This window comes from Jaculus jaculus, chromosome 6 (genome assembly GCF_020740685.1).
Source record: "Jaculus jaculus isolate mJacJac1 chromosome 6, mJacJac1.mat.Y.cur, whole genome shotgun sequence".
In the NCBI taxonomy this organism is placed as follows: Eukaryota; Metazoa; Chordata; class Mammalia; order Rodentia; family Dipodidae; genus Jaculus; species Jaculus jaculus.
Window position 1 is genome coordinate 93,043,183 of NC_059107.1, and position 21,031 is coordinate 93,064,213.

The 21,031-nt window shown below is 44.8% G+C and overlaps 1 protein-coding gene across 1 annotated transcript in view; it reads right to left on the reverse strand.

Moving 5' to 3' along the window:
• Fam186a (family with sequence similarity 186 member A) overlaps positions 1-21,031 on the reverse strand; it is a 65,426-nt gene that overhangs the window by 17,276 nt on the left and 27,119 nt on the right. The window contains exons 4-5 of the mRNA XM_045152227.1: positions 10,233-13,174; positions 6,940-10,124 (exon numbers count right to left, since the gene is read on the reverse strand). Of these exons, the coding sequence (XP_045008162.1) occupies positions 6,940-10,124; positions 10,233-13,174 (6,127 nt within the window). The remainder of the gene's footprint in view (positions 1-6,939; positions 10,125-10,232; positions 13,175-21,031) is intronic.

Genomic DNA, 21,031 nt, shown 5'->3' on the forward strand with positions numbered 1-21,031 from the left:
TTAGGGTAAAAGATTGGAAAACTATTTCAAGCAAATGGTCCTAGAAAACAAGCAGGAGTTGCTATCCTAATATCTGACAAGGTACACTTTAGTCCAACATTAGGTAGGAAAGATAATGAAGGTCACTTTAAATTGATTAAAGGCACACTCCAACAGGAGGACATTACAATCCTAAACATATATGCACCTAACATGGGGGCCCCCAACTTCATCAAACAAATGCTATTAGAACTAAAGTCACAGATAACACCAAACAGTGGTAGTGGGTGACTTTAACACTCCACTTTCATCATTTGACAGGTCAACCCAGAAAAAAAAAATAAACAGAGAGGCATCTTGATTAAATGAGGTCATAGAAGAAATGGACCTAACATATATATACAGGACATTTCATTCAACTGCTACAGAATACACATTCTTTTCAGCAGCACATGGAACATTCTCTAAAATAGACCATATATTAGGACACAAAGCAAATCTTAACAAATACAGGAAAACTGAAATAATTCCTTGCATTCTATCTGACTACAAAGGAATCAAACTAGAAATCAATAGTAAGAAAAGCTACAGCGCATACACAAAATCATGGAAACTAAATAATATACACTACTAAATGATGAATGGGTCAATGAAGAAATCAAAGAAGAAATAAAAAAATTCATAGAGTCAAATAATAATGAGAACACAACATACCAAAACCTTTGAGACACAATGAAGGCAGTCCTAAGAGGGATATTTATAGCTTTAAGTGCCTATATTAAGAAATTAGAAAGGTCACACGTAAACGACCTAATGCTTCACCTTAAAGCATTAGGAAAAGAAGAACAAGGCAAACCGAAAATCAGTAGATGGGAAGAAATCATAAAGATCAGGGCAGAAAGTAATGAAATAGAACCCCCCCCCCAAAAAAAAATCCATAGAATCAATGAAACAAAGAGTTGTTTCTTTGAAAGGATAAACAAGATTGATAAACCCTTAGCAAATCTAACCAAAAGAAAGAAAAAAGAAACACAAATTAATAAAATTAGAGATGAAAAGGCAGCATCACACAAATACCAGAGAAATTCAAAAAAATCATAGGGGCATACTATAAAAACATATACTCCACTAATTATGAAAATCTGAAAGAAATTGATAATTTCCTTGATTTATATGACCTACTTAAATCAAGATGAGATTAATCCCTTAAATAGACCTATAACAAGTATGGAGATCCAAACAGTTATCAAAAATCTCCCAACTAGCTGGGCGTGGTTGTGCATGCCTTTAATCCCAGCACTCGGGAGGCAGAGGTAGGAGGATCACCATGAGTTCAAGGCCACCCTGAGACTACAGAGTTAATTCCAGGTCAGCCTGGACCAGAGTGAGACCCTGCCTTGAAAAACCAAAAAAAACAAAAAATCTCCCTACTAACTAAAGAAAGTCCACGCCCAGATGGATTCACTGGTGAATTTTACCAGACCTTCATGGAAGAACTCACACCATTGCTTTTTAAGCTTTTCCATAAAATAGAAAAAGAAGGAAAACTACCAAACTCCTATAAAGCCAGCATCACCCTGATAGCAAAACCAGGCAAGGATAGAACAAAAAAAGAAATTACAGACCAATCTCCCTCTGAACATAGATGTGCAAATTCTCAACAAAATATTGGCAAACAGAATACAGTATAATATCAGAAAAATCATTCATCCCAACCAAGTAGCCAGAGATGCAGCAGTGGTTCAACATATACAAATTGATAAATGTAATACATTATATAAATGGACTGAAGGACAAAAATGGCATGATCATCTCATTAGATGCAAAGAAAGCATTTGACAAAATCCAACATCCCTTCATGATAAAAGTCCTACAGAGACTGGGAATAGAAGTAACATATCTCAACATAATAAAGGCTATTTATGACAAGCCTACAGCCAACATATTACTAAATGGGGATAAACTAGAAGCTTTTCCACTAAAATCAGGAACAAAACAAGGGTGTCCACTGTCCCCACTTTTATTTAATATAGTACTGGAAGTCTAAGCCATAGCAATAAGGCAAGAGACACACATAAAAGGGGTATACATTGGAAAGGAAGAAATCAAGTTATCATTATTTGCAGATGACATGATTTTATACATAAAGGACCCTAAAGACTCTACCAGAAAACTGTTAGAGCTGATAAACACCTATAGCCATGTAACAGGATACAAAATACACAGAAATTACTAGCATTCCTATATGCTAACAACAAATACACAGAGGATGGAATCAGAAAATCACTCCCATTCACAATTGCATCAAAGAAAATAAAGTACCTTGGAATAAACCTAACCAAGGAAGTAAAGGATCTCTACAATGAAAAATTTAAAACACTCAAGCAAGAAATTGCAGAAGACTCTAGGAAATGGAGAAACATCCCTTGTTCTTGGATTGAAAGAATCAATATTGTGAAAATGGAAATCTTACCTAAAGCAATCTACACATTTAGTGCAATCCCCATCAAAATTCCAATGGCATTCTTCATGGAAATAGAAAAAACAATCCAAAAATTCATTTGGGATCACAAAAAAATCTCAAATATCTAAAACAATATTGAGCAACAAAAATAAGGCTGGTAGTATCACCATACCTGATTTTAACCTATACTACAAAGCCATAGTAACAAAAACAGCATGGTACTGGCACAAAAGCAGACATGTAGATCAATGGAACAGAATAGAGGGCCCAGATGTAAGTCTGGGTAGCTATAGCCACCTAATATTCAACAAAAATGCCAAAAGTATTCATGGGAGAAAAGACAGCCTCTTCAGCAAATGGTGCTGGGAAAACTGGATATATATCTATAGAAGGATGAAAATAGATCCTTCTGTCTCTCCATTCACAAGAATTAAGTCCAAGTGGATGAAAGACCTTAACATCAGACCTGAAACTCTGAAACTGCTAGTTATTGGTCTTGGCAAAGATGTTCTGAATATAACCCCAATTGCTCAGGGAATAAAACCACAGATTAACTGCTGGGACCTCATGAAATTACAAAGATTTTGTATGGCAAAGGATACTGTGAATAAAGCAAAGAGTCAACCTACAGAATGGCAAAAATCTTTGCCATCTATACATCTGATAGAGGATTAATATCTAGGATATACAAAGAACTCAAAAAATAAATAGAAAATCAAACAAGCCAATTAAAAAAATGGGCTATGGAACTAAATAGAGAGTTCTCAAAAGAAGAAATATGGATGGCATATAAGCATCTAAAAAAATATTTTACAGCACTCAGGAGGCAGAGGTAGGAGGATCGCCATGAGTTCGAGGCCACCCTGAGACTCCATAGTGAATTTCAGGTCAGCCTGGGCTAGAGTGAGACCCTACCTCGAAAAACAAAAAAACAGCATGTAAAATATATATATATATATATTTTTTACATCCGTAGTCATCAGGGAAATGCAGATTAAAACTATGCTGAGATTCCATCTCACTCCTGTCAGATTGGCTACCATCATGAAAACAAATAACATAAATGCTGGCCAGGATGCAGAAAAACAAGAACCCTCCTACACTGTTGGTGGGAATGTAATCTGGTACAGCCACTTTGGTAATCAGTGTGGAGGTTCCCGAGACAGCTAAAAGTAGATCTGCCATATGGCCCAGCTATAGCACGCCTAGGCATGTATCCTAAGGACTCCTCTCACTACCTTAACCATGCTTATTGCTGCCCAGTTCACAATAGCTGGGAAATGGAACCAGCCTAGATGTCCCTCAACTGATGAGTGGATAATGAAGATTTGGCACATTTACACAATGGAGTTCTACACAGTGGTAAAGAAAAAAGAAGTTATAAAATTTGCAGGAAAATGGATGGATCTGAAAAGGATTATACTAAGTGATGTAACCCAGGCCCAGAAAGACAAATGTCACATGTCCTCTCTTGTATGTGGATCTTAGCTACAAATGACTGGACTTCTGTGTAAGTAGGAAGAAAACTCAGTAGCAAAGGCCAGTAAGCTAGAAAAGAGATATAAAGGGATGAGAAAGGGAGGGGGGCACTTAATAGGATGGTATTGTATATATGTAAGTAGAAGAATAGATTAATGGGGGTGAAAAGGCCTAAGTGAGGTCAGGGGAAGATTGAGTAAAGGAAAGGTGGAGGGAGGCCTATCAAAATCTAAGAGGATATACAATAAATTATATGGAAATCTACTTTTTCAGACAATGAAACACTCAGGATTTGCAGATTGTTGCTAGAAAATTTTCAGTGCCAGGGATGGCACACCTTCCAGTGAGTTGTTGGCCAGGGAGGTCCCTAATTCCCCCAAAACATTATAGACTATTGCCAAGGCCCTTGGTTTCCCACCAGGAATAGATGGGAAGACCCTATTGCTGAAGACTCCACATACTTGGTCTGCAAGACCACTGAGAAATCCTGTTGGAACTGAGCTGATAACCTCCTCCATGTAGATCAGCTGACAGAAAGCTGGAAGAAGCCATTCTGCATGCAGTTCAATGGAAGAGAGAGAAATCACCAGTGAAGATACTCAACAGTGGACACTGCAAGTCTTAAATTTGCCCAGCCAGGCCAAATGAACTAATGGGTGCAATACTGGCACATCTGTCATGGTGGAAACCAACTGCCCTCTAGATGGACTGGAGGCCTGCTCCATTGAGGGAATATATTCCTGATTCTGAAAACTTACAATAGGGGTAGTCATGAGCCCTAGGGGTGTAAAGTCTGCTGCTGTCTTGCTAAATGTATATACTATGCTCATCAAACTGCCCAGTGAGCACTTCTCTCAATGTTCATACCCATATATTAATGCTACTCTCACTTTTGGTAGAGAACCTTCTCTTTCCAGATGGCAATGACCTTGGGATGACTCAGAAGCCATCATGGTGCTGGGAAGAAGTGACAGGAGTGCTCAGAACTACAATATCTCTATCACATCTTCCAAGGCTCAGTCCATTGCGGAAGAGGTGGCAGAAAGAATGTAAGAGCCAAAGGAAGGGTAGGACTCCTTACAACGTGCTCCTCCAGACACAAAATCGCCTGGATATCCATGACCTCACAGTGCCTGACACTACCTACACAAGACCCTCATAATAGGAGGAAAAGATGATGGCATCAAAATAAAAGAGAGACTGATTGAGAAGGGGAAGGGATATGATGGAGAATGGAATTTCAAAGGGGAAAGTGTTGGGGGGGGGAGAGGGCATTACCATGGGCTATTGTTTACAATCATGGAAGTTGTTAATAAAAAAATAAAATAAAATAATTTTTAAAGTGATATATATATGTATGTATGTATGTATATATATAGAAGAGAGAGAGGTGGTTTGATTCAGGTGTCCCCCATAAACTTAGGTGTTCTAAATGCTGGGTTCCCCAGCTAATGGCAATTGGAAATTAATGCTTCCTGGAGGCAGTGTATTGTTGAGGGTGGGCTTATGGGTGTTAAAGCCAGTTTCCCTGTGCCAGTGTTTAGCACACCCTCCTGTTGTCCACCTTATATGGGCCAGAATGTGATGAACACCCTCTGCTCATGCCACCCTTTTCCCTGCCATTGTGGAGTTTCCCCTCGAACCCGTAAGCTAAAATAAATCCTCTTTTTTCCATGAGCTGCTCTTGGTTGGGTGATTTCTACCAGCAATGTGAACCTGACTGCAACACATACATACATACATATATATCCAGATGTGGTGGCACATGCCTTTAATCCTAGCACTTCGGAGGCAGAGGTAGGAGAATCACTGTGAGTTCGAGGACAGCCTGGGGCTACAGAGTGAGTGCCAGGTCAGCCTGGGCTAGAGTGAGACCCTACCTCGAAACAACAACTATATGAAGAAAGAGAGAGGGAGTAGGCATGGTAATTCGTGACTTTAATTACAATTCCTGCTGAAATAGGAGGATCACCATGAGTTTGAAGCCAGCCTGGGCTAGTGAGACTCTGCTTCAAAAGAAAAAAAAGAATATATAGTCTTACATTTTCTGGTGAACCAAGGATAGAAGAAATTCACAGAAACTGGCAAGCATCTCTAAACTTCTGAAGTTGTGTTCTGAAATCAGTCATAACCTACAAAGTACATCTTACCATCTCTGCTAAAGATATGTGCACGAAATAAATCATGGTATGCCATACCTTCTATTTATTTACTAAAAAAAAAAAATTACAACTCCTTTTACTATTTCTTTCTTTTTTACTCTTTATGTTTGGCTTTGTGAGAAAAGGTCTTATGCTGTCCAAGCTGGCCTTGAACTCATTATATAGGTAAGGATGGTCTTGAGCTCCCAGTTCTCTTTGAACTCCTGATTCTACTGCCTTCAGTTCTCAAGTGCTAGGAGTGGCTAGTGTCCTTTTACTTCAATCCCACAGGCCTTTTATAAGAGCATATTTCAGTGCTGGAGAGATGGCTTAGTGATTAAGGCATATGCCTATGTAGCCTAAGGACCCAGGTTTGGTTCTCCAGGTCCCACAGAACCCAGGTACATATGGTGGCACGTGTATCTGGAGTTTGTTTGCAGTGGCTAGAGGCCCTGGCATGCCCATCCTCACTCTCTCTTCCTCTCTCTCCCTCTGTGTTTCATAAATAAATAAAGATCATGTTTCAGAGTGTATGATCAACAACAACAAATTCCAAGCACGAAGGGAGCGTTTTGAAATCATATACCACAAAACCAGATGTGGGCTGGAGAGATGGCTTAGCTGTTAAGGCACTTGCCTGAGAAGCCTAAGGACCCAGGTTCTACTCTCCAGATCCCACGTAAGCCACACACACAAAGGTGAGACAAATGCAAGGTCACACAAGCCCACTAGGTGGCGGAAGCATCAGTGTTTGATTGCAGTGGCTGAGGCCCTGGCACACCAATTCTTTCTCTCTCCTCTTCCTCTGTCTCTCTATATCAAAATAAAATAATTTTTTTTTTAAAAAAAGAGATGTATAATAATAATTAAGTCTACCTGGCAATCTGGATCAGCCTATAGGCAATGTATTTGTGGAACATGTATCCCAGCCGAACTGTGTCCATATGAAGTAACTTGATGATGAGGGCTCTGGCTGTTGTGTATTGCTGTGAAGGGAGCCCAGAAGTTTTTGTGGCCTCGTTTAACAGTACTAGATTCTTCCTCTGCGCCTCCACATCCACAAAATATCTGTTCTCTTCAAAGGTTTGAGGAGTGCTAACATGCAATGCCAGCTTGGACATTCTGGTACCAGAAACTGGAGTTAGTACCCAGGACTTGTCTATAGGGGGGAGTCGAGATCTCTGGTCCCACTCAGAAGGTGGAATTTGTGATGTTTTGGAAAGTGGAGTAATAAGGGGAGGCAGTGATGTTATAGGCTTTCTTAAGGTTTTTTCATCAATGTATGGAGGCTTTGACACTGGCGTTTTATACCTGGTGAGATAAATTCCAAGTTGTTCCATAGCAAAAGTATCTTGGAGTATCTGAGATTCTTTTGAAGTACCAGAGGCTGCTGCTGTTTGGAGCTTCTTAGTAGTAAAAGGGACTTTTGTTACCTTGAAATCTGGAGTGCTTGGGTGGACGAATGCTGATTTAGATTTCAGTGAAAAAATGATTTCCCCTCTTTTCAGACTGGCTGCAGAGGGCTTTCCTGGGGTTGGGAGGGTCCGTGCTGATGTCTCTGGGATGGGAGAGGTTTGTAATGGGGAAACTTGCCCAGGAAGAGTCAGTGGTGCCTCATGCAGTTCAAAGCTAGAAGATGTCTGCAGAGACTTTACGGCAGGTGGCTGAAATGTCTGGGGTTGCTCAGAGAAGACTAAGGGACTAGATTCCTGGTGTACCCTGGGAATTGAAGAGTCCCCTGGAGCTAAGAGCTGTTCTCCAGAAAGAGGAGCCAAGAGCCTGGGAACCTGTCCAGAAGTGGGCAATCTGGAGGAGAGAGGAGCCCCTGATGTTGGAAATGGCCAAGGAGAGTCTCTAGATGGAAAGAGCTGCCTAGAGCTAAAGGGGAGCCCAAGAGTGGAAGGAACCCCAGATATTGGGTGCTGCCCAAAGGTAAGTTCGACCTCTGCTGCGAGGAACTGGGTAGGAGGGACTTGACCTTCATCTATGGGGGTCTGTTCATAAGTGGGAAGGATCTGTGGAGCAAAGGGGCCTTGGGTGATAAGAGGCTGTGGTACGTGTAAAGGAGTAGTAGAGACCCCCAATGTAGAGAATCTCCGATCAGTAGAAACAGATGCAATGGATTGCTCAGTGGGGAGAGAAACCCTTGGTTTTGGAAGGCGCCGGGGAGAGAAAGGAGCTACTGTAGGCTTCTCTAAGGTGAGAGGAGTGTGCAATGCCAGAGATTGCTGAGGAATGGGAAAGATTCCTGATGCTTGCAACTGCTTAAGAGTAATAATATTTGATAACTCTTGAGTCTTCTTTTGAGAGAGAGAAAACCCCAATGCCAAGGCCTGTTCTTCAGTAAGAGGGACTCCTAATGTCAGTGCCGGCTCAGGTGTGAGAGTGATCCCCAAGGCCTGGGCCTGCTCAGGAGTGAGAGTGATCCCCAAGGCCTGGGCCTGCTCAGGAGTGAGAGTGATCCCCAAGGCCTGGGCCTGCGGAGGAGGGAGAGTGATCCCCAAGGCCCGGGCCTGCTGAGGAGTGAGAGTGATCCCCAAGGCCTGGGCCTGCTGAGGAGTGAGAGTGATCCCCAAGGCCTGGGCCTGTTCAGGAGTGAGAGTGATCCCCAAGGCCCGGGCCTGCTCAGGAGTGAGAGTGATCCCCAAGGCCTGGGCCTGCTGAGGAGGGAGAGTGATCCCCAAGGCCTGGGCCTGCTGAGGAGTGAGAGTGATCCCCAAGGCCTGGGCCTGCTGAGGAGTGAGAGTGATCCCCAAAGCCTGGGCCTGCTGAGGAGTGAGAGTGATCCCCAAGGCCCGGGCCTGCTCAGGAGTGAGAGTGATCCCCAAGGCCTGGGCCTGTTCAGGCGTGAGAGGGATGCCCAAGTCCTGGGCCTGTTCAGGTGTGAGAGGGATCCCCAAGGCCCGGGCCTGTTCAGGTGTGAGAGGGATCCCCAAGGCCTGGGCCTGCTCAGGAGTGAGAGGGATCCCCAAGGCCCGGGCCTGCTGAGGAGGGAGAGTGATCCCCAAGGCCTGGGCCTGCTGAGGAGTGAGAGTGATCCCCAAAGCCTGGACCTGCTGAGGAGTGAGAGTGATCCCTAAGGCCCGGGCCTGCTCAGGAGTGAGAGTGATCCCCAAAGCCTGGGCCTGCTGAGGAGTGAGAGTGATCCCCAAAGCCTGGGCCTGCTGAGGAGTGAGAGTGATCCCCAAGGCCCGGGCCTGCTCAGGAGTGAGAGTGATCCCCAAAGCCTGGGCCTGCTGAGGAGTAAGAGTGATCCCCAAGGCCTGGGCCTGTTCAGGCGTGAGAATGATCCCCAAGGCCTGGGCCTGTTCAGGCGTGAGAGGGATGCCCAAGTCCTGGGCCTGTTCAGGTGTGAGAGGGATCCCCAAGGCCTGGGCCTGCTGAGGAGGGAGAGTGATCCCCAAGGCCTGGGCCTGCTCAGGAGTGAGAGGGATCCCCAAGGCCTGGGCCTGTTCAGGTGTGAGAGGGATCCCCAAGGCCTGGGCCTGCTGAGGAGTGAGAGGGATCCCCAAGGCCTGGGCCTGCTGAGGAGTGAGAGGGGTCCCCAAGGCCTGGGCCTGCTCAGGAGTGAGAGGGATCCCCAAGGCCCGGGCCTGCTGAGGAGGGAGAGTGATCCCCAAAGCCTGGGCCTGCTGAGGAGTGAGAGTGATCCCCAAAGCCTGGACCTGCTGAGGAGTGAGAGTGATCCCTAAGGCCCGGGCCTGCTCAGGAGTGAGAGTGATCCCCAAAGCCTGGGCCTGCTGAGGAGTGAGAGTGATCCCCAAAGCCTGGGCCTGCTGAGGAGTGAGAGTGATCCCCAAGGCCCGGGCCTGCTCAGGAGTGAGAGTGATCCCCAAGGCCTGGGCCTGCTCAGGAGTGAGAATGATCCCAGATGCCTGGGCCTGCTGAGGAGTGAGAGGGATCCCCAAGGCCTGGGCCTGCTCAGGAGTGAGAAGGATCCCCAAGGCCTGGGCCTGATGAGGAGTGAGAGGGATCCCCAAGGCCTGGGCCTGCTCAGGAGTGAGAGGGATCCCCAAGGCCTGGGCCTGCTGAGGAGGGAGAGTGATCCCCAAGGCCTGGGCCTGCTCAGGAGGGAGAGAGATCCCCAAGGCCTGGGCCTGCTCAGGAGTGAGAGGGATCCCCAAGGCCTGGGCCTGCTCAGAAGTGAGAGGGATCCCCAAGGCCTGGGCCTGCTCAGGAGTGAGAGGGATCCCCAAGGCCTGGGCCTGCTCAGGAGGGAGAGTAATCCCCAAGGCCTGGGCCTGCTCAGGAGTGAGAGAGATCCCCAAGGCCTGGTCCTGCTCAGGAGTGAGAGTGATCCCCAAGGCCCGGGCCTGCTGAGGAGTGAGTGTGATCCCAGATGCCTGGGCCTGCTGAGGAGTGAGAGTGATCCCAGATGCCTGGTCCTGCTGAGGAGGGAGAGTGATCCCCAAGGCCTGGGCCTGCTGAGGAGGGAGAGTGATCCCGGATGCCTGGGCCTGCTGAGGAGTGAGAGTGATCCTGGATGCCTGGGCCTGCTGAGGAGTGAGAGTGATCCCCAAGGGCTGGGCCTGCTGAGGAGTGAGAGTGATCCCCAAGGGCTGGGCCTGCTGAGGAGTGAGAGTGATCCCCAAGGCCTGGGCCTGCTCAGGAATGAGAGTGATCCTGGATGCCTGGGCCTTCTCAGGAATGAAAGTGATCCCTGACGCCTGGGCCTTCTCAGGGGTGAAAGGGATCCCCAAGGCTTGAGTCTGCTGAAGAGTTTGAATCATCCTCAGGACCTGGGCCTGCTCAGAGATGAGAGTGATCCCTGAGGCCTGCTCAGGAGTGAGGGATACCCTCTTAGCCTGAGATATCTCAGGTGTTAAAGCGACCTCTGGCCCCTGGGCCTGCTCAGGAATAAGAGTGTGAGGCTTTGCAGGAATTGGGAGGTCCCTAGATGAGGGAATGGCTACTTTGGGAAGTCTCTCCAATGTCTTTGGAATCTTTTGGATAGTTTTTTCTTGACCTTTCTGCGGTACATATTTCAATGTTTTCTCCCACTTGGGAGATGATGTCATTGCACTTTGGCTGAACATGACACCTACTTCTTCAGGCTTTCGCTGGAGCTTTGTTTTGCTCCAGCTCTGCCTTTCGGCATCTTCTAGCTCTTTCTTTGACTTTTGCTTAGCCTCTTCTGCCTTCTGCCTGGAGACCACCAAGGGAAATTTTGTCTGTTGCAGGGCTTGTTTCAGCTCTTCCAGATGGTGCGCTTCGGGCTTCACCTGCTTCTTGCCCTCTCTTCTCCTCCTTTGCTTCTCTTCTGGCTCCTCCTGTTTGTGAACCATGGGTTTGCTGAATTTCTTCCATTCCTGCTCTTCCTGCTGCGGTGGGGGCTTCTGTGGCTCTTGCTTTTCCTGCTTCATCGGCGGGGGCTTCTGTGGCTCTTGCTTTTCCTGCTTCATCAGGTGCAATGGCCTTTTCTCCTCCACGAGCGCATCTCTCACCTGCTCACGCCCTAGCTCTTTCTGTTTTGGCACACGACTTTTGGGAATCATCCTTTCTTCGTCTTCTTGAGGAAGTTCCTCCTGCCTCTTTTTCCCCTGCTCCTCCGTGAGGTCTTGTTTTTCACCTTCTAGCTCAATAATCATTTCTAGTAAATACTTAATTATTGGGTCTGTGCTCTCGCTTGACAAAAGGGAGCTAATTTCCGACTCTGCACCAATTGAGAGCTCCCTTAATTGTGACTCTGTTATAAATGGGGGTGCCTTTTGTCTCCTACGTTTCTCTGGACCTTGTCTTTTTCCTTTACCTTTGTACGACTTCCACACTGAAGTCACAGTATCAGCCGCTTTTTTGAAATATTCATTAATCTTCATCTTTATCACATCTATTTTTTCAGTGTCTCCTGCTTTTAACAATTCTTCCTCCTTCTGCATACTCCTTTTATCAGAAGCCTTTCCTAGGTTATCTGTTTTCTCTTGTATGAAAGCCAGTATGGCTTTTTGAAACGACTCAAGTTTCAATTGTTCACTTTGGACATCCTGGCTTTCTGAGATTGAAGCTGGTTTAGAGCTCATTGGCTGTGAGCTATAGACTAGAGAAGACTGGGCTCTCTGTCTGGTCTTTTCTCTTGTGCTTGGGGCAGGGCCTGGAAGGATCTGGCGTTTCATTTCAGCTTTGTCTGGCTCAGCAGCAATCCAGCCTTTGAGCAACTTTGCTGCCTCTGTTAAGGTACCCACTTCGCCTTTGACGTCTGTGTCTGCTGGCTTAGGGGCGGAGTCCAACTTAAGGGCAGAAAAAACGGGGCTTTTTCCAAGTGGGGTTTCCTGCTTGCCCTTCTTGTGTTGGTCCAACTTTGCCTTCATGTCCATGGAGGGCCGTAGTCTGAGGTCTGAAATGGGTTTTTCTTCTTTTTTCTTCCTTTCCCCCTCCTCGTAGGGTTGACTAGACTTGATCTCTAAGACCTGATCTGAGGCTTCTTGGGCTTGCGCACTTTTTGTGCCTTTTCTTTTGTGGCTGGCTTTTTTCTCTTTCTTCGCTGTCTGTCCTTCCGCCGCTGCTTCCTGCTGCGCTGCCTGCGTCATAGACGGATCCCACTTTCCTGCTTCTGCTGACTCGTCTATATTTTCAAATTCTTTGTTCAAAATACTCTCAATATTGTCTGCTGTGTCTGTGGGGGGCTGTGAAGAAGCCCCAAGTGATGCTGTAAGGGCAGATATAGTCGGTGGAGGATACAGTTTGTGTACTAAAAGAAATTTGAATCGAATAAGTTGGTCACATTTTTCTTCAGTATCTCTAAGTCTCTGCTGAAGCATTTCGTTGTCTTCACTGAGATCTTGTATCAACCTTAATAGGAGCTCTTTATCTACTTCGACTTCTTCTGGATCTATATTGGTAGCTTGGAGGTTAGTAAGTTTTAACTCACGGCTCACCATAGTCAAGGCTCTGGATAGGTTTTTTACTGTTGAGGATATATACTTAATAGCATTGTTCTCCAGCTTGCTGAACATTGCTGTGCCTATGAGTTCCTGTAGCATATTTTGAATTTCTGAAACCTTAGTATTTAATGCAAGTTCATCACTAATCAGCTGTTCTGGTTTTAAAGCCTGGGCTGTTGCAGGTCGCTTTACAATTCTTTCCTTCCAAGACTTCCATAGAGTCCCTCTAACCACTAAGAGAGAAAACATAAAATTTAATGAACAGGTGACATTTCCTTTTTTTTTTTTTAATTTCTTTGTTCATTTTTATTTATTTATTTATTTGAGAGTGACAGACAGAGAAAGAGAGGGAGAGAGAGAATGGGCATGCCAGGGCCTCCAGCCACTGCAAATGAACTCCAGACGCATGCGCCCCCTTGTGCAACTGGCTAATGTGGGTCCTGGGGAATCGAGCCTCGAACCAGGGTCCTTAGGATTCACAGGCAAGCACTTAACCACTAAGCCATCTCTCCAGCCCAACATTTCTTTTATGTTGTGTTGTATACATGTGTAAGCCTAAAGAATTAATTTGGTCTCAGCTAAAGGATACACATAGGATAAATGTTCACCAGAAAAAAAAAAATGTAGCTCTGTAATAAACAGCATTTTTTTAATGCTTTTTGAGCCAGACATGATGGCTCACACCTTTAATCCCAGCATTCAGAAGGCAGAGGTAGGAAGACCACCATGAGTTCAAGGCCACCCTGATTCTACATAGTGAATTCCAGGTCAGCCTGAGCTAGAGTGAGACCCTACCTTGAAACAACAACAAAAAAACAATGCTTTTTGTAAGTCAGTGTGATGATTTATGCCTGTACTCTCAGCATTCAAGAGGCAAGAGGAAGCCAGGTGTGGTGGCACACAACTTTCATCCCAGCACTTGGGAGGCAGAGGTAGGAGGATCATCATGAGTTCGAGGCTACCCTGAGACTCCATAGTGAATTCCAGGTCAGCCTGAGCTGGAGTGAGACCCTACCTCGAAAAACCAAAAAAAAAAAAAAAAAAAAGCCAAGAGGAGGGCTGGAGGGATAGCTCAGAGGTTAGGTGTTTGCCTGCAAAGCCTAACACCCTGCACCCAAGTCTCCAGTACCCATGTAAAGCCTGCATAAAGCCCACATGCACAAAGTGGTGCTTGCATCTGGAGTTCATTTGCAGTGGCTGGAAACCCTGGCAGGCCCATTCTCTCTGTCCCTGTTCTGTCCCTCTCTCTGCTTGCAAATAAATAAATATATTTAAATTTTAACTTGTTTTTGTTTTTCGAGGTAGGGTTTCACTCTAGCCCAGGCTGACCTGGAATTCACTCTGGAGTCTCAGGGTGGCCTCGAACTCATGGTGATCCTCCTACCTCTGCCTCTCGAGTGCTGGGATTAAAGGTGTGTGCCACCACGCCCAGCAATAAAAATATTTTTTAGGAACGTCTGGATAAGATGGCAGTACAGTAGCCACACCAAAGCAGCCTAGGGAGGGAAATAAGAAGAAAAACAGCAAAATACACTCTTCTACCAAAAAGTGAAGATGTATAGGTTATTATCTACCACAGTAGAGAAGCAGAAGAGAATAAGATCTTCCAAAAAGGCTGAAACCAACTGGAATCTCGCCCGGGTGTCAGCGGATCTGGTCTGCGCGCCCGCATACCCACACAGCCAGCCAGCACAGAGCTGTGGGAGCAGAAACCATGTGGAGGGATTTTCTACTCACATCAGTCTTCTTGCAAAGTCAAGAAACCTGAAGGAGAAGACAGCAGAGGTCAGCTGAGCAGCTGCTGAAGGAGATAGACCCCGGACCATCTGAGCAGCTCCAGTACAACTCCAGGCACCCTGTATAGCCTGTCAGGGCCATGAACATCTAGAGAACTCATTCATCCCAACCGCACAGCATCCAGGACAGCCAGTCAGAACATTAACTCCGCAGTGCTACAGAGAAGGATCAAGGTGGGCATTCAGCATGGGTGAGTTTGGAAGCCATCCCAGAAGATAACAGGGCCAACTTACACAAAGGTAGGTACATAGACCTGCACAGGAAGTGCTAATATCACTTCCCATGTCAGGCAGGTCATGTGTTACATATTATTGGTTGGCTTTACCATTCTCAAATAAGCTATATTTTGGTGTTGACTATTGTTGATTTTGATGGTCCCTGATTCATAGGGCCACTGTTTTTTGTTTTTTTTTTTTTTTTCTGTCATGATTGGGGACAGGGTCTGACTCAGCACCAGACAGACCTGGAACCCATTTCAGACCAGAAATCTCAACCATCCATGATGTAATATACAGTGCATTGAGTACAACTTTAAAAGTCCTCATATTTTTAAACACTCCTAATGATGTTCAAACATCCCCATAATTCAAAGACTTTTAACTGAGCCATAATACCAAAACTCCCCTCCCCAATAGCCCATAATGGAGGCTAGAGGGATGGCTTAGCAGTTAAGGTGTTTGCCTGAAAAGCCAAAGGACCCAGTTTCCATTCCCCAGGACCCACTTTAGCAAGTTGCACAAGGGGGCGCACATGTCTGGAGTCCATTTGAAGTGGCTGGAGGCCCTGGCGTGCCCAAATTCTCTCTCTCTCCCTCTTTCTTTCCCTCTTTCTCTGTCAAATCAATAAAATAATATATTAAAAGATATTTTAAACAACATAATGGCAAAGCATACACATTCACACTGTAAAAGATAGCATTAGGCATAGCAAAGAAATATTCAACCAATACAGGATTTAAACAGAGCAAACATCAAACTCTGTAGCTCTAAGTCCAACAACTCTAGTCAGTGACAAATTTCCAAGTCTAATAATTCTTGAAAACAAAAAAATTAATAAATACGCAAATAACCAGAAAACAAGTCTCTCGAGTTCCAACTCTGTCCCTGCAGTTAGGCTATTCACTGTCCTAGAAAAGATGAAGTGGTGGCATGTCTGTTATGGGAAAACCAACTGTTCTCTAACTGGACTAGAGGTCCGCCGCATGGGAGGGAATACATGCCTGATACTGAAAACCTACAATGGGATAGTCATGAGCCCTAGGGGTATATAACATCTGCTTCTGCTTGGCTAAATGTATAGAGTATGCTCACCAAACTGCCTGTTAAGTACTTCTCTTAATGTTCACACTCATGTATTAATACTATTCTCACTTTTGGGTAAAGAAGCTTCACCTTTCAGATGGCAGTGACCTTGGGATGACTCAGAAGGCATCATGGCGCTGAGAAGAAGTGACAGAGGAGTGCTTGGCACTGAAATATCTCTATCACGCCTTCCAAGGCTCAGGGTCCATTGCGGAAGAGGTGGCAGAAAGAATGTAAGAGCCAAAGGAAGGGTAGGACTCCTTACAATGTGCTCCTGCAGACACAAAATGGCCTGGATCTCCATGACCTCACAGTGCCTGACACTACCTACACAAGACCATCATAATAGGAAGAAAAGATCATGACATCAAAATAAAAGATAGACTGATTGAGAGGGGGAGGGGATATGATGGAGAGTGGAGTTTCAAAGGGGAAAGTGGGGGGAGGGCGGGAATTACCATGGGTTATTGTCTCCAATCATGAAAGTTGTCGATAAAAAAATTAAATAATTTTCCAGGCCTGGTGGCACACGCCTTTAATCCCAGCACTCCAGAGGCAGAGGAAGGTGGATCTCCATGAGTTTGAGGCCACCCTGAGACTACATAGTTAATTCTAGATCAGCCTGGACCAGAGAGAGACCCTACCTCGAAAAAAAAGATTAAATAATTTAAAATAAAAGAATGTTAGAGCCAAATAATGGGTAGGATAGTGGGCATGGTGGTGCATACCTTAAATATCATCACTCAGGAGGCAGAGGTAGGAGGATCACCATAAGTTCATGGCCACCCTGAGACTACATAGTGAAATCCAGATCAGCCTGAGCTAGAGTGAGACCCTACCTCAGAAATTTAAAAAAAAAAAAAAGGAAGATTAGGACTCCTCTTCCAGACACAAAATGGCCTGATATCCATGACCTTGCAGTACCTGACAGTACCTACTACCTACACAAGACCATCATAATAATAAAAGATGATGCCATCAAGATAAAGACAGACTAATGGAGAGAGGGGAGGGGTATGATGGAGACTAGAGTTTCAAAGGGGGAGGTGGGGGAGGGAGGGAATTACCATGGGTTGTTGTCTATAATTATGGAATTTGTCAGTGAAAAGGTAAATTAATTTAAAAACAAACCCTCTGGGGCTGACAAGACTGCCTAGTGGTTAAAGCACTTGCCTATGAAGCCAAAGGACCTAGGTTTGATGCTTCAGGGCCCACATAAGCCAGATGCACAAGGTTGCACATGTGTCTGGAGTTCATTTGCAGCAGTGAAGGCTCTGGCACACCCATCCTCTCTATATATCTGCCTCCTCCTCCCTTCTTCTTCTTTTTTTTTTTTTTCTCTCTCTCTGTGTCAGATAAATAAACAGATAAACCAAAAGGTTCTTTAAAAAAAAGTATGTAGAAAGTCTCACCAAACAGAGTAGACCAAACAGAGACAAGGATATCTGAGTTAAAAGATAAGGTGACAGATCTCTTGCATTCCAACAACGAGGAAGTCTTGGGGATGAAGTGATTACTTAGTGGTTAAGGTGCTTGCACGTGAAGCTTAAAGACCCAGGTTCAATTTCCCAGGACCCAGGAAAGCCAGATGCATACTGTGACACATGTGTCTAGAGTTTGTTTGTAGAGGTCCTGGTGTGCCAATTCTCTCTCTCTCTCCCCTTCTTTTCCTGCCTCCCACCTTCTGACATAAATAAATATATATAAAAAAAGAGAAGCCAGGCATAGTGGTGTATGCCTTTAATTCCAGCACTTTGGAGGCAGACATAGGAGGATCACCTTCAGTTCAAAGCCATAATGAAAATACATAATGAATTCCAGGTCAGCTTGGACTAGAGCAAGAACCTACCTCAAAAAAAAAAATAAAAGAGTCGGGCGTGGTGGCGCACGCCTTTAATCCCAGCACTCGGGAGGCAGAGGTAGGAGGATCACCGAGAGTTCAAGGCCACCCTGAAACTACATAGCGAATTCCAGGTCAGCCTGAGCTAGAGTGAGACCCTACCTCGAAAAACCAAAAAAAAAAAGGAGAGAAAGACAAACTAATAGGAAGGTATGACTGAGAATTTCAAGGCATACAGGAGACAATGAAGAGATCAAACTTAGGAATGTTGGGTAGGGCTGGAGAGATGGCTGAGCAGTTAAAGGGCTGCCTGTAAAGCTCAAGGACCCAGGTTTGATTCTCCAGAAACCATGTAAGGCAGATGCACGTGGTAGCACATGCAACTGGAGTTCATTCACAGTGGCCAGAGGCCCTAGCATGCCCATGTTCTCTTCCTGTCTTTCATAAATAAATTTAAAAAATAAAATATTGTTTTAGAAAGGAATGCAGGGTATAGTAGAAGAAACAAAAATCACTCTAAAGGTATAGTAAGTATTTTCACCAAATCATAGAAGACAGAGATGCCAAAACAGATACAGGAGGCATTTAGAACACCAAACAGAGCCAGGCATGGTGGCGCATGCCTTTAATCCCAGCAACTGGGAAGCAGAGGTAGGAGGATCACCATGGGTTCGAGGCTACCCTGAGACTACATAGTGAGATAGCGAGTTCTAGGTCAGCCTGAGCTAGAGTGAAACCGTACCTCAACAAAAAAGAAAAGCACACCAAACAGACCCATTGTGCTGCCACATGCCTTTAATACCAGCACTTGGGAGGCAGAGGTAGGAGGATCTCTGTGACTGTGAGGCCAGCCCGAGACTACGTAGTGAATCCCAGGTCAGTCCAGACTAGAGCTAGACCCTACCTTGTTAAAAGAAAGGAAGGAAGCTCACTCACCTCACTATAAACTACTAAACACACAGACCAAAGAAAATATATTGATGGCAATGAGAGAGAAGCAGCATCAAGTCACTTATAAAGGCAAGCCCATCAGGATAACAGCATATTACTCAACACAAATTTTAAAAGCCAGAAGGACTTAGAATGATATAAACCAAGATTACCATATCATGGAAAGCTGTCCATCATAATAGAAGGTGAAACAAGAAGTTTCCGTAATAAAAACAAACTAAAGAAATATATGACCATTAAGCCAGCTCTGGAGAAATACTTGAAGGGGGCTGGAGAGATGGCTTAGTGGTTAAGGCGCTTGCCTGCAAAGCCAAAGAACCCAGGTTTAATTACCAAGTACCCACGAGAGGCCAGATTCAAACGTAGCTGCATGTGATGGGGCATGCATCTGGAGCTTGTGTCTAAAGTTTGTTTGCAGTGGCTAGAGGCCACTATCTCTATCTTATACTATATCTGCCTTTCTCACCAACTCTCTCTCTCATAAATAAATAAATAAATAAATAAATAAATAATTTAAAAAAAAATTCTTGAACTAGATGGTAAAACCCTAATACTGAAGACACCATATGCTTAGGCTATAAGTTACTGAGAAATCAAGCTGGAGCTGAGATGAAAACCTCCTCCCTGTGGACCAGCTGACAGAAAACTGGAAAAAGCTATGGTGCATGGAGCCCTGTGGGAGACAGAAATCAGCAGCAGTGATGAACAACAGTGGGTACTGCAAGCCTTAAGTTTGACCAGCCAGGCCAATGAGCCAATGGGTTCAATAATAGCATGTCTGTTATAAGGGAAACCAATGCTCTCAAATTGAACTGGAGGCCTGCTCCACAGAAGGGAATACATGTTTGGTACTGAAAACCTACTCAAAACCTATGGTGTGGGCTGGAGAGATGGTGTAGCAGTTAAGCGCTTGCCTGTGAAGCCTAAGGACCCCGGTTCGAGGCTCGGTTCCCCAGGTCCCACGTTAGCCAGATGCACAAGGGGGCGCACACGTCTGGAGTTCATTTGCAGAGGCTGGAAGCCTTGGCGCGCCCATTCTCTCTCTCTGCCTCTATCTGTCTTTCTCTCTGTGTCTGTCACTCTCAAATAAATAAATTAATTAAAAAAAAAAAACCTATGGTGAAGCTGGGTGTGGGGGCGCACATCTTTAATCACAACACTTGGGAAGCAGAGGCAAGAGGATCACTGTGAGTTTGAGGCTACCGTGAGACTACAGACTGAATTCCAGGATATGAGCTAGAAGGAGACCCTACCTCAAAAAATAAAACCAAAAACAAAAGAACCTATTGTAGGGGAGGTCAAGAGACCTAGAGAAGTATTACCTCCTGTTGTCTGGCTAAATATTATGCTCACCAAACTGCTCTGCCTGTAAGCACTTTTCTTAATGTTCATAGCCATATATTAATGCTACTCTCACTTTTGGATAGAGAAGCTTCTCTTTTAAGATGACAGTGACCACTGGGGAAGACTCAAAAGGCATAATAATGCTATGAAGTGACAGTGGAGTATTCAGCACTGAGACATCTCTATCGCACCTGCAAAAGCTCAGAGTTCATTATGGAAGAGGTGGCAGAAAGAATATAAGAGCCAATGGAAGGGTAGGACTCCTTAAAATGCAGTCTTCCAGACAGAAAATGACCTGGATATCTATGACCTCACAGTACCTAGTATGACCTAAACAAGACCCTCATAGTAGGAGGGAAATATGATGATATAAAAATAAAAAGAAGACTTCCAGTTAAGATGGTGGCATAGGAAACCACACAAAAGCAGTTTAGGGGAGAAAAAAGAAAAAAAAAAAACCCAGCAAGATAAACTCTTCTACTAAAAAGTGAGGAGTATAAGATATTATCAACTGCAGCAGAGAAGTAGGAGAGATCCAAAGCATCTAGAGCCCACAGAAGTGGCTCCAGCAATGGCAAATATATACATTATAACACAAAACACACACACACACACAAAGTCAAGACAATATAAATCCACCAAAAAGTATTAATACATCAGAAATGACCTCCATTGTGAATGATTTAGAGGGAATGCCTGAGAAAGTTGTCAAAAGAATGATTATAAGTATGTTCAAAGAAATCAGAGAGGAAATCAAAGGAATGAAAGAGGAAATCAGGACTGGAGGAATGGCTTAGCAGTTAAGGTGCAGGCCTGCAAAGCCAAAGGACCCAGGTTCAATTCCCCAGGACCCACAT